At 39.0% G+C, this 14,420-nt stretch overlaps 1 protein-coding gene across 1 annotated transcript in view; it reads left to right on the forward strand.

Moving 5' to 3' along the window:
* ASH1L (ASH1 like histone lysine methyltransferase) overlaps positions 1 to 14,420 on the forward strand; it is a gene marked incomplete at both ends in the record, with an annotated part of 171,352 nt that overhangs the window by 79,967 nt on the left and 76,965 nt on the right. The window contains one exon of the mRNA XM_084243812.1: positions 473 to 652. Within this exon, the coding sequence (XP_084099938.1) occupies positions 473 to 652 (180 nt within the window). The remainder of the gene's footprint in view (positions 1 to 472; positions 653 to 14,420) is intronic.

The following is a 14,420-nucleotide window of genomic DNA, read 5'->3' on the forward strand; positions in this document are numbered from 1 at the left end:
TTTTTTTCTTCATAGCATTCTCTGCTCTGGTACTCACTAATTCCAGCTACCTCAGCTTTTCCATGTGCTGATCTCTCACCTCTCAACTTACTAGGTTGGCCAGATTCTTTACTTTGATTCTATCCCTTCTACCACAGTTCCTTCGTAAAAGGCAAATTGCTTGTAGGACTTAGCTCATTTTATTTTTCTTTTCATATTCTCAGTGTTCACAGTACTGCATTGTTCAGTATCTGTTAATTATTTCATAAACTTTCTCCAGGTTTCTATTTACTGACTTTATTTCAGGAGGACAAGTCTGTTGTCTGTTACTCCAGCATGGCTAGATGAGAAAGATCCCTTTTTTTTTTTTTTTTTAATTGCCATGGTGTTTTTAAATAGACAGCTATTTGCAGGAAAATTTTTTTTTTGCCATAATTATTTTTTTGCCATAATTATTTTTTTGCCATAATTATCTTTCAATTTCTCTTTCTAGCTTTTCTGAAGCAGCAGTTGAGATTGCCAGTCCTCCAGAAACCCCAGCCAAGCCTCCTGAACCTGAAAACACCTTGCAGCCTGTGCTTTCTCTCATCCCAAGGGAAAAGAAGGCCCCACGTCCCCCAAAGAAGAAGTATCAGAAAGCAGGATTGTATTCTGACATTTACAAAACTACAGAGTAAGTAGTAGTACCTTTTGACTGATATCTTTTAAAGACTTGTTAATCTTTTATGTTTTTAAATATACTTTGACCATCAGAAAACACAATACAAATGTAATATAACCAAATATGAACTTACCACAAATACTTCAGTATTTATTGTACTCATGATACTCCATTATGTTGTTTGGCGCTAGTTATTTACCATGGTCTTTATTTTCTCTATGTCTTTCTAGATTATATTCCTGTATTTTAGATTCTAACAGTGCCTTTTTTGTTAATTAAAAATGAAAGATGGTACTATGTGTGTATCTAAAATGATCTTGATGATTTTCTACATTCACACCTCTATGATTGTTTTCTATGTTCTAAGCACTATGCCAGATGAGTAAAATGCTCCTTACTTTTAACAACTCCATGTTTCTTTGAGCATGTACAGCTTATTAAGCTCTCTAGTTGAGAATTTTTTTTTAAAGATTTATTTATTTATGCATACAGAACAGGGTACTGACCAGATGTGTGGGGGGTGAGAGGATTCACCAGAGACAGAGCAGGGAACAGAACAGACAGACTGACTGAAATACACTGCTGAGGGGAGCAGTGGGTGAGTCATGAGAGGTCTGCTGCGCCATGTGGGTTTCTCCCTGGAAGGCCAGAATTGCACCTGTGCTGCAGAGGCTGCAGACAGCTTCACAGTGCTGCGCTCAACCCTCTGTGCCACCGGGGAGGCCCATCTAGTGGAGAATTTTTAAAGTTCCAAGGAGATATGAACTATGTTATTGAGCTAGAGTTATTTTATAATATATAGCTAGGTTAGTTACAGTTGTTTGCAAGATGGTGAAGAGAGTTTGTGTTAGAATAGTAGCATGTACCAAGGTATATACAAGAATGACAAGATTTTACATGTAATAGAACAACTTAAAGGTTCAATGTTTCTGAAATTTACTGGTGTTCTAGAAATTAAAATTGGAATCAGGACCACTTAAACATGGACTTAAATAATCCTAAGATACAGTCTCTATCTCATAAGCCTATAGCCTATTTTTAATAGGATTTTTAGGAAAGAAAATAAAAAGTTTTAGTTTAAAAAAATAAGAAGTACAATTTTGTGTTTTAAGATGATAACTCTGGCAACAGATTGGGAAAAGAATGAGAGTTACTAATGGCAGAAATTCACAGTATACATTAAAAGGTCACAAGATTCTGAATTTAGGGGAAAAATGTGAAGTTGAAGGAGGAAATGATGGCATTCAGAGGTATTTGACTTGGTGTAGGTTAAAGTGGTCAACATGTAAACCATAGCATTTTATTTTACATTGAGAAGATTTTTCATACCTTTGCTACTGAGGTAGATAGCACAAACTATTCTCTATTCCTGCTTCTTAGTTCATGAAAATGTTTTATTAGTTAAACTTTGTTTCAGTTATCAATCCTCTTAAATAGCCAGCTGTTCAAAAAGATGGAGGTTTATTTTTCTTTAATTAAAAATAAGCTGTGAGATACACAACTCAGGGTTATTGTGGTATCTTCACAGTGTCTTCAAGGGCCTACACTCCTTTTTTCCTATTTCAGCACTAAGCTTACATTCTCATGACTACCTCTTGTTCCAGGAAAACTGCTAGCATCTAGCCCTAGTATCTCCGTTACAGAGAGCAGAAAAAAAGAAAGGAAGCAAATGCCATGCAGTTTTGTAAGGAATGCCCTAGACTAAATATATCCTTCCCAATATTCATATGTTAAAAACCTATTTCCCAATGTAGTGGTATTTGAGGTGAGGGCTTTGGGAAGTAAGTAGGTTATGAAGGTGGAATCTTTTTTTTTTTCCCCCAAAGATTTATTTGTTTATACAAGCACTGGGTACAGTCAGAAGCACAGGAGGGTGAGAGAATTCACCACAGACAGAGCAGGGAGCAGAGCAGGCAGACTGACGAAATACACTGCTGAGGGGAGCAGCTGGCGCAGCAGGAGAGGTCTGCGCGCCATGTGAGATCGTTGCAGGTGGTCGGGGATCGAACCGGTGCTGCAGAGGCTGCGGGCAGCTTCGCAGCCCAGCGCTGAACCGCTGCGCCACCAGGGGAGGCCCTGAAGGTGGAATCTTTATGAACGGGATTAGTTCCCTTTTAAGAATTGGGCATTGCTGAGAGAGATGATCTGTCTCTCCATGATGTGAGGATATTACAAGAAGACAGTATCTACAAGCCAGGGAGAGGGCTCTTGCCAGATTCTGAACCTAATCTCAGACTTCCCAGCCTCCAGAAGAGTGAGACATCAATGTTTGGTGCTTGAGCCACCCAATCTGTTGTCATTCATAAACAATTACAATTATCACGAGCTAAGTAAAGATATTTCAAAATCTCATTTATAGCATTAGCCAGAACATAGCCACATGATGGCTGGGGATTCATTGTCATTATTCCATTTGACAATGCCTGAAAGAAAAAAATGAACCTCTGTCTCTACAAATGAGAAAATAGAAATGCATCTTGGGATGGTCTAATATAATTATTATTTTATTAATTTTTTAAAAGACACACTTATTCAGCACATGATCAGAAAATTACAGTTAACAGTCAAGGGTAAGGGCCTCCCTGGTGGTACAAGGGGTTAAGTCTCAGCACTATGAAACTCTCTGCAGCCACTGCAGCATGAGTTCAATCCCCAGCCAGGGAGCTGACTCACATGGTGCAACAGACCTCTCCTATCTCACCCCCTGCTTCCCTCAGCAGTATATTTAGTCATTCTGCCTGTTATGCTCCCCACTCTATCTCTGGTAAGTCCTCTGCCCCCACCTCCCACCCCTCACACACACCTCTTTTGTACACCCCAGCTCTTATATGCATAAATAAATCTTTGAGGGGGGGGAAGAAAGAAACATCCACATTAACACCATTTGTTGGAATGCTTTATGCTTCCCACAGAACAGAAATAGCCTGTTTAAAATAATCTGTTTAACATTATTAAAATGGCCACCCTACCAGGGCCTCCCCGGTGGCGCAGCGGTTGAGCGCTGGGTTGCGAAACTGCCCGCGGCCTCTGCGGCGCCGGTTCGATCCCCGGCTGCTCCCCGGCCACCGGAGGAGGGTCCCGCATGGCGCGCAGACCTCTCCTGCCGCCCGCTGCTCCCCTCAGCAGTGTACTTCGGTCCTTCTGCCTGCTCTGCTCCCCGCTCTGGCTCTGGTGAATTCTCTCACCCTCCCACACTTCTGACTGTACCCAGTGCATGTATAAACAAAAAACAAACAAACAAACCAGCAAACAAATAAATAAAGCATGCCTCTATAAAAAAAAAAATTAAAAAAAAAGAGAGAGAAAAAAAAATGGCCACCCTACCAAAAGCAATATACAGAGTCAGTGCTATTCCCATAAAAATTTCAATGTCATTCTTCAAAGAAATAGAATAATTATTAATGAAATTCATATGGAATCACCAAAAACGCCGAATAGCCAAAGCTATCCTGAAAAAAAAGAAAGGGAATGGAGGCATCACACTCCCAGACTTCAAACTATACTACAAAGCCATAATCATCAAAACTGCATGGTATTGGAACAAGAACAGACACACAGACCAATGGAATAGAATAGAAAATCCAGAAATAAACCCACAGATATATGGTCAACTAATCTTTGACAAAGGAGCAAAGAATATGCATTGGTGCAAAGAAAGTTTGTTCAATAAATGGTGCTGGGAAAACTGGGTTGCTACATGCAAAAGAATGAAGCTTGACTACTACCTAACACCATGCACAAAAACCAACTCTAAATGGATTAAAGAACTAGACATAAGACCTGAAACCATAAAATACATAGAAGGAAATATAGGCAAAACACTACATGACATGCACATCAAAGACATCTTTACAGACACATCACCCAAAGCAGTGATAGTGAAGGCAAAGAAAAACAGCTGAGACTACATCAAATTAAAGAGCTTCTGCACAGCAAAAGAGACAATAACAAAAACCAAGAGAAACCCCACCGACTGGGAGAACATTGTTGCACCCAACACTAATGATAAAGGACTGATCACAAAAATCTACAAAGAGCTGATGAGACTCAACAAAAACAAGGAAAATAATCCAGTCAAAAAATGGGCAGAAGAGCTAAAAAGAAACTTCTCTGAAGAGGAAATGCAAATGGCCAACAGGCATATGAGAAAATGTTCAACATCACTTGTAATCAGGGAAATGCAAATCAAAACTACCATGAGATACCATCTTACACCAGTGAGAATGGCACATATTTAAAAAACTAGCAACAACAAATGTTGGCGAAGTTGTGGAGAAAAAGGAACTCTCCTGCACTGTTGGTGGGGGAGTGCAAACTGGTCTAACCACTATGGAGAGGTGTGTGGAGATTTCTTGACCTACTAAACATAGAGCTTCCATATGATCCAGCAATTCCACTCCTAGGTATTTACCCAAAGGACACAGAAACATCAATTCCAAAGAGCACCTGCACCCCTATGTTGATAGCAGCACTATTTACAATAGCTAAGCTTTGGAAACAACCCAAATGCCCAAAAATAGATGACTGGATCAAGAAGATGTGGTACATATACACCATGGAATATTACTCAGCATTCAAAAAAGATAAACACATGCAATTTGCAGCAACATGGATGGAGCTAGAAGGGATCATGCTCAGCGAAATAAGCCAGAAAGAAAAAGAAAAATACCGGATGGTCTCACTCATAGCAGGAATCTAGAAACCTTAAATAAGGGACCAGGGAAAAGAATAACTATAAGAAAGAAAAAATCAAAATCAACAAACAACTATGAACCAGAGACATTCTTTGGGGGGTTGGGGGGGCAGGGAAAGGAGGGATTGGGGTCAAAATAAGGGGGTTGTAATTGTATGGGGAATATAAAAATTAAATTTAAATAAAAAAAATAATCTGTTTAACTATTAGTCACAACTACAGACCTTGAGGGTTTTGCCCACATACATGAATATTGACTAATTCATGTCTTTGTAATAGACCCTGACACGACTATCCTTTGCTGAGTTCACTACTCTGTTTTAACCATAACTTCGCTGTCACTTACCTGGCTCGCCTTTGTTGCTAAGCTTTGTTTCTTAGTAGTTAAAACCTGCCAGTGCCATACCTATTGCTGCTGCTAAAACCAGTACAGCCACGTTAGTTTTGTAGTTTGACAAAGTATTTGCTTCCACCACTATTGGGACCAAAACTTCTGCCTCCAGTTTCTTCCTTTCATGGGTCCAAAATATCAAGAGTAATAGTTGTAATTGTCAAAATCATTGTAATTACCACCACCTCCAAAATTGCTTCTGTCATTACCATATCCATTATAGCCATCCCCACTGCTGCCATGTCCACCACCACATGACTACCACCTTGACTACTGAAGTTTCTTCCATGACCAAAGTTGTTTTCCTTCACTACCCCACCAACATGATCACCACCAAAGTTTCCAGAAATTTGGTTGGATGAAGCACTGGACATGTCTTACATAGATAGGGCTTTCCTTACTTCACAGTTATGGCAATTCACAGTATGGTTTTGGTTTTTTGTGTTTTTTTTTTTTAATATTTAAAGAGCAGATTTATTAGAGAAAGGGACAGAAAAGTAAAACACACTTGCATAGACAAGTGGACAGAAAGAGCTGACCCAAAAGGGACAGGTTTGCTGAGAGAGGCCTGCATGGTTGCAGGCGGGTGGCCCTGAGAACTTCCTCCACTGAGGGAGGTCAATGAAAAGAAGTCCCAGCATGGTACAGGTCACGGGCAGACAGGACAGCTGCTGCCCTGCGGAGGGAGAGAGTTGGTGAAAGGAAGCAACTGCATAGTCACAGGTGGGCAGAAAGACTGCTGCCAGTATGGTATTTCTTAATGATAGTCTTGTCCCCAGAATCATGGTCATCAAAGGTTGCAAAAGCAAAGCCTGTCTTCTTGCCACTGCCCCAATCAGTCATGACTTCAATCACTTCATTTTTCCCATACTGCTCAAAATAATACCCTAGGTGATATTCTTCAGCATCCTCTTAAATGCCACCAACAAAACTCTCTGTCACAGTTAAGTGAGCACTGGATCTTTGAGAATATTCTTTTGACACAGCCCTTTTTGGTTCCACAATTCTTCCATCTACCTTTTGTAGCCTTACATTCATTGCTGATCCACTTCCTACATAGTGGCATAAGTGATAAATCCAAAACCTCCGGATTGCTTGGTGTTTGTATCTCTCATTACCACATAGTCTGTGAGCATTCCGCATTGTTCAATGGCTTCTCAGACTCATCTGTTGTTTCAGTGCTTAAATCACTGATGACGAACTTGTGCAGCTGTTCCAGCTCCTTGGGAGACTCTGACTTAGACATGATAGAAGTGGAAAGGGAAACTTCTATACTCGATGTCCACTTAGAGGAAACACAGTTATAATTTTATAGCAGTGTTTTTTGCTAAATAAAAAAAGCTGAAATATAGTCATCAAATTTTCTGCTTAAAAAAAGTTTCAGTGTTACTTCTTTTTTTACTAATGTGCTTTTTTCTCACAGTTAAATTCCTACAAATGGGAGGTTAATAATATAACCAGACTATGCATGTAAAGAGCCATGTCATCACCCACATCAGTGTTTTAAAAATGGTTCTGGTTAGAAAAGTCTTTCATTCTGAAAATGAACTGAATATCACCTGTATGTGTTAAAAGGAACCCTTCATCTCATAAAATATAATTCTGAACTATTTTAAAGAACAATGATCAAGTGAATATATGTATACATTCTTGCAGATGATGGAGCCAGTAAATTTGTTGGTTGACTTTTTTATTGGTGACAAGTTTGGGGGTTTTTTTGTTTTGTTTTGTTTTTTTTTTTTTTTTAGTTTTTAATTCAGCCTTTATTTAAAGCAATTTTTAGTTCACAGCAAAATTGATGGAAAGTACACAGCTCATATACACCCTCTTGCCCCCCATGTGTGCACAATTCTGCACCACATTGTACATTTATTACAATCAGTGAAACTACATTGACACCTTGTTTTTCACCAAAGTCCATAGATGAAATTAGTGTTGCTTCTTCATGTTTTATAGTCTCTGGGTTTTGATAAATGTATATTTTATAGTCTCTGGGTTTTGATAAATGTCTAAATGTAAGTTACATGTATCTACCACTGTAGATACATGCAATGTGGGTTAGCTCTCTGACTGGAGATCAAACAGCATGTTTTATTTTGTGCTGTAGTGGCTGGCCATAATTGATTGTTCTACTTCCTTTAAAAAAAAAAGTCACTGGTATTTTCATAGGTAGTGCATTAAATGTGTAAATTGCTTTGGATAATGAGGCCAGTGATGTTCATTCTTCCTACCCATATGCACAGGATATCTTTCCATTTCTCTGTGTCTACTTGTATTTCCTTTAACAGAGTTTTATAGTTTTCATTGTACAGGTCCTTCACCTTCTTTATTAAATTTATTCCCAGGTGTTTCATTCTATATGAAAGTGTGATTATAAATGGAACTGTGTTCCTTATTTCCCTTTCTTCTAACATTATTTGCATATAGAAATGCCACTGATTTTTGAGTACTGATTTTATATCCTGCCTTACTGTATTGATTTATTACTTCTAGAATTTTTTTGTAGAATCTTTTGGTTTCTTTAACATGTCATCTGCTAATAGTAACAATTTCATCTCTTTTCCAGTTTGGGTGCTTTTATGTCTTTTTCTTGCCTAATTGCTTCGGCTAGAACTTCCAAGACTATTGAATAACAGTGGTGATAGTGGACATCCCTGTCATGTTCCTGATCTTAGTGGAAATGCTTTCAGCTTTTCAACATTGAGTATGATATTGGCTGTGAGCTTGCCATATGAGGCTTCTATAATATTTAGATAAATTCCATTTATTCCCATGGGGAGATGGGGGGTATCATAAAAGGATGTTGGGTCTTGTTGAATGCTTTTTTGGTGTCTATTGAGATGATCATGCAATTTTCGTCTTCCTTTTTGTTGACCTGATGGATGACATTGATTGATTTATGTATATTGAACCAGCCTTTGCATCCTTTGGATGACGCCTACTTGGTCATTGTAGACAATTCTTCATATGTTGCTATATCAGTTTTTTTTTTTTAATAGAAGCATGTTTTATTTATTTTATTTATTTGTTTGTTTTGTTTATACATGCACTGGGTACAGTCAGAAGCGCGGGAGGGTGAGAGAATTCACCAGAGCCAGAGCGGGGAGCAGAGCAGGCAGAAGGACCGAAGTACACTGCTGAGGGGAGCAGCGGGTGGCAGGAGAGGTCTGCGCGCCATGTGGGACCCTCCTCCGGTGGCCGGGGAGCAGCCGGGGATCGAACCGGCGCCGCAGAGGCCGCGGGCAGCTTCGCCACCCAGCGCTCAACCGCTGCGCCATGGGGGAGGCCCAGTTTGACAGAATTTTGTTGAGGATTTTTGCATCTGCATTCATCAGAAGTATTGGTCTATAATTTTCTTTTTTTCTGTAGTGTCTTTCTTTGGTTTTGGGATTGAGGTAATATTGACCTCATAGAATGTATTAGGGAGTTTTCCCTCCCTTTTTGATTATTTTTGAATAATGGGTAGGATAGGTATTAGATCATCTTTATGGATTTGGTAGAATTCACTTTGAAGAAGCCCTCTGGTCTTGGGCTTTTGTTCTTAGGGAGAAGTTACTGCTCTTAAACTCAGAGCTTATGGTTGGATAGTGGTTACTGTAGGGATTTTACTGAAATTCCTTTGTTTTAAGTCCTGTATGAGCTGGTGTCTGCTCTCCAACATTTAACTATACAAGTTCTATCCAGTTCTTCCTACCCTTTAGTATTTGGTGTTATTGATTCATAGTATTCTTGCCCTGGTACTGTTGTTACATTGCTATTGTCATTTTCCAAGGAGCTTGTACTTCAATTTTTCTTTTCTTGTAAAATCCCTATTGGTATTACTTGAAGAGCAAGTTTGGCTGTGGCAAATTCCATTAACTTCTTTTTATCTGAGAAAACCATTATTAAACCTGCATACTTAATTGATAGTTTTGCAGGATAGAGAATTCTTGGCTGGAATTGCTTGTCCTTTAGGATTGCTAATATTTCCTCCCACACTCTTCTTGCTTAAAGAGTGTCTGGATTGAAATTGGGGAAATCCTAATTTGAGAACCCTTACAAGTTTTGTTTGTTTTTTTCCCCTTGCTCCCTGCAAAATTTTTTCTTTCTCTTTAATTTTTGGTAGTTTTCAATGTGTATATCAATGTAGGTCTTTTTTGCATTAAAGAATTTAGATGTTCTCCTGCTTGCTGGACTTCCATATTTAATACATTGTGTAATTTTAGGACATTATAATTTTTTTAAAGATTTTTTTTTTATTTATGCATACAAGAAATGGGGTGTAGGCCAGAGGTGCAGGGGGGTGAGAGGATTCACCAGAGACAGAGTGGGGAGCAGAACAGGCAGATCTACTAAAATACGCTGCTGAGAGGAGCAGCAGGACAGTCAGGAGAGGTCTGCTGTGCCATGTGGGTAGCTCCCTGGCTGGCCAGGGATAGAACTTGTGCTGCAGAGGCTGCGGATAGTTTCACAGTGCTGTGTTTAACCCCTTGCACCACCAGGAAGGCCCCTCATTTTTTTTTTTTCAATAGAGTTTTTACTATTTCTTCCCTTCTAGGAGCCCAGTCAATCTTAGATTTCCTATTCTAATTGAATTAATAAACCTTGTAGAATTTCCTCATTTTCCTTTGTCTTGATGCTCTCTTCTAAATATGTAATTTGTTCATTTGAGTCTTCGATAGCTGAAGTTCTTTCTTCTGCCATTTAGTTCTAGTTAAAGCTCTAAGTTTGTCTGCATTACATTTAGAATCTCATTTTGTGATCTTTTTATGTCTTCTGTCTCTTTAGTGAGACGGAATTCTCTTTGTTCCTGGATCTTTCTGAGATCTGTGTCAGCCTCTCTGCCTTTCACTCACCTTCCAGTATCTTGTTTAATTATTTTTAATATTGTTGTTTTGAAGTCATTGTCAGATAGTTTTTCTATTTCTGTTTCCTTTATATTTATCATGGGCCTTCTGTCTTTCTCACTTTGCTCTATTTTTTGTTGAATATTTTGTTTTCTAGGCATGTATATTACCTTATTTATAATATGTATGTGTATGTGTGGTGGTACACTGGTGATTTTTTTTTGTCTTTTTCTTAGTTTAGCTTGGTGTGAGGTGGAGATAGGAGGAGATTCTAGGGCTTTAATACTCAATCTCAGTATAAGGAGTGACCTTAGTAACCTCTACGTCTTGTTTTGTTCCACAGTAAGCTGTTTTCTGTGTGTAGGTGGTCTTCACTTCTTTACATTTTGTTCTTTTCTTCCTGGAGTCATGATCTATGAAGCTTGGGCCTCTTAGTGGGAAGGACAATATCTAGACCTTCAGGCTCACACTCTGGAAATAACTTGCACTTGGCTCAAAATCGACACTGTGTATATAGTATGCCCACAGTGGCTGTCGCTGGACCGCCCTTGCCTCAGATGTCAGTTGTGCCCTTTGCCATCCAAGAGGATTTGTTAGTTCAATCTAAAGTACTTCTTTTTTACTGTTGGGTTTTTTATGGAGTTGCCCTGGGTCAGCTTGACTTTTCTTTGATCATTTCTGGGAGGTAGGGAGAAAGGGGACTTTTCAGTGGCCATACCATCCCCATTGCAGGGTTACCAATTTCTCAGCTTGGAGGCTGCTCAGTTTCCACTGCCCTAGGTTGGAGCTGGACCTATTCTCACATCAACAAAACTCCTCCAAGGAATTTTACAAAATTCTGGGTTTCCCTTAGCATGGCTTGGGAATTTGACCTCCAGCACAGGCATGTTCCCCCTGGCTTCTTCCTGTTCTTTCCCTCAGCACCCTCCAACCATAGTTCTTGAACTTCCTGGGGAAGTCCTGGCCTATATATATATATGGCTAGCTGGTACAAATGTCTGGATTTTCATACAAGAGCATGTCAGTCTATTTTTATAGCTGTTTGCAAGGTAGAAGGTGATTCTAACATCTCTACTCTACCATGTTGTGGGTGGAATCCTTTTTGCCCACTTTTTGACTGTGTTATTTATTTTTTTCAAAGATTTATTTATTTATGCATACAAGAGCTGGGGCACAAGCCAGAGATGCGGGGGGGTGAGAGGATAACCAGAAACAGAGCGGGAACAGAACAGGCAGATCAACCGAAGTACACTGCTGAGGGGAGCAGCGGTTGGGGGGGGGGTCAGGAGAGGTCTGCTGCACCATGTGTGTTGCTCCCTGGCTGCCTGGGAATCGAACTTGTGCTGCAGAGGCTGTGGACAGCTTCACAGCGCTGTTCTCAACCTGTTGCACTACAGGGGAGGCCCCTGGCTATTCAGTCTTTGTTGATACCCTGCATATTTAAGGATTGTTCTTTTTCTGTGGAAAAAATGCTATTGGTATTTTGACAGGAATTGCATTAAATCTATAAATTGCTTTGGGTAATATGGGCAGTTTAGCTTTATTATCAATAAAAATCAAAATTTAGTAATCTTCCAGTCCATGAGTGTGAAATATCTTACCATTTAGTTGTGCATCTTTCAGTTTCATTCATCAGTATCTTACAGATTTCGGTGTACATACCCTTTTTTTTCCTTTCTTAAATTTATTTATGGGTATTTTTTCTCCTTTTGATGTCATTGCAAATGGAATTGTTTATTTCTCTTTATCAGGTGATTTTTTTGCATCCTTTGAGATGATCGTATGACTTTTATCCTTCATTTTATTAATGTGGCATATAACATTGATTGCTTTTTGTGGATGTTGGACCGCCCTTCCATCCCTGAAATAAATCCCATTTGATCATGGTGCATGATCCTTTTATTGCATTGTTGAATTCAGTTTGTTTATATATATATATATATATATATATATATATTTTTTTTTTTTAAGATTTATTTATTTATTTTATACAAGAACCGGGATACAGACCATATGCACGGGAGGGTGAGCGGATTCACCAGAGACAGATCGGGGAACAGAACAGGCAGACTGACGAAATACACTGCTGAGGGCAGAAGCGGGCGAGACAGAAGAGGTCTGCTCGCCATGTGGGTTGCTCCGAGGCTGGTGGGGTTTGAACCAGGTCTGCAGAGGCTGCAGACAGCTTCACAGTGCAGCGCTCAACCACCTGCGCCACAAAGGGAGGCCCAATTTGCTTATATTTTTTAAGGATTTTTGCATTTATCTTCATCAGAGATAACGGCTTGTAATTTTCTTTTAGTATGCTTGTCTGATTTTAGTATCAGGATAATGCTTGCCTCATAAAATGAGTTTGGAAGTGTTCTCTCCTTTTCCTTTGAGAAGCATTGTTAGTGTTATCATTCTTTAAATGTTTAGTCAAATTTACCAGGTGAGCCATCTTATTTTAAATTTTTGTTTTGGGGGAGATATTTAATTTCTGAATCAGTTTCCTACTAGTCATTGTTTTGTTCAGAGTTTCAATTTCTACATGATGATCCAGTCTTGGTAGTTTGTGTGTTTCTAACAGTTTATCCATTTCTTCCAGTTTATTGGTGTGTAATTAATTGTTCATAGTAGTATCTGTGATCCTCTGTATTTCGGTTTGATCAGTTGTGCTATCTTGTCTTTAACTTCTTTTATTTATTTCAGTCCTCTTATTTTTATTTGGGGGTGGGAGGGTCATGAGCCTAGTAAAGGTTTCTCTGTGTTGTTTAATTAACTTAGTTGATCTTTTCTATTGTCTTCTTAGTCTGTTTCATTTTTTCCCTCTGATCTTTATTGTTTCCTTCCACCTACTAACTTTGGACTTAGTTTTTTCTTTTTCTGACTTCTTGAGGCTTATAGTTAGGTTGTTTATTTGGATCTTTTTTGTTTCCTGTTGAAGGCATTTATCATTATGACATTCTCACTTAGAGCTACTTTTGCTGCATCCCCTAAGTTTTGGTATGTAATAGTCCCATTTTCATTTGTCTCAGAATCCTTTTTGATTGCTTCATGCACCCATTGGTTGTTCAGTGGCATGTAATGTTTAATGTTCACATTTGTAAATTTTCCAATTTAATTCTCGTTAATTGATTTTCAGTTTTGTACCTCTGCGATCAGAAAAGATGTTTGATGTGATTTCAGTCTTTTTACATTTATTTAGATTTGTTTATGGTCTGTTATGGAGAGTGTTCCTCATGCACTTGAGAAAAATGTGTATTCTGTGGGCTTTTGAATAGAGTCTTCTGTATATGTCCATTAAATTCACTTGGGTGTGTTTAACTAGAAGTTTTCATTGTCAGGCCACAGCTATGAAGATAAGCTGGTAGGCCTCTGTCATGGAAAGACTGCTGCTTCTGTGCTGGGATGTGGGGAAGGATTATCCAACAAAGAACTGTTTCTCTGTTTGTGACAATCCTATTAGCCCCACAAGCCAAAACCTTGCTGACCATCAGAGCCAGGTGATCAGGTGGTCTTCCTAGGTTGGCACTCACAAAAGCTGGGACTACAAATATGTATACCAGCTCCTTTCCAGGAAATTAGATAACATGCACCTGGAGTAAGGCAGAGGGAGATCTTACAGATGGTTCCCACCAGCCTCCAGTCTTTGGAGAATATGTCATCCACCCCTCAGTATATGTTAATTTAAATGCCTGCCCTTAAGGCTGAAGCTTTAAGGATAAGTGTGTTTTTTTTTTGGTTTTTTTTTTTTTTTGGATTCTGAAGTCACTTTTATTTCACACTCATGCAGAGCGTACACACATCTATTCTTTACCATTTATAAATTTTCCATTCACATTTACTTTTGATTGAAAATATTTATCACTAAATTTGACAGGCTTAATT

The sequence above is a fragment of the Talpa europaea genome, assembly GCF_964194135.1.
Source record: "Talpa europaea genome assembly, chromosome: 9".
NCBI classification, from domain to species: Eukaryota; Metazoa; Chordata; class Mammalia; order Eulipotyphla; family Talpidae; genus Talpa; species Talpa europaea.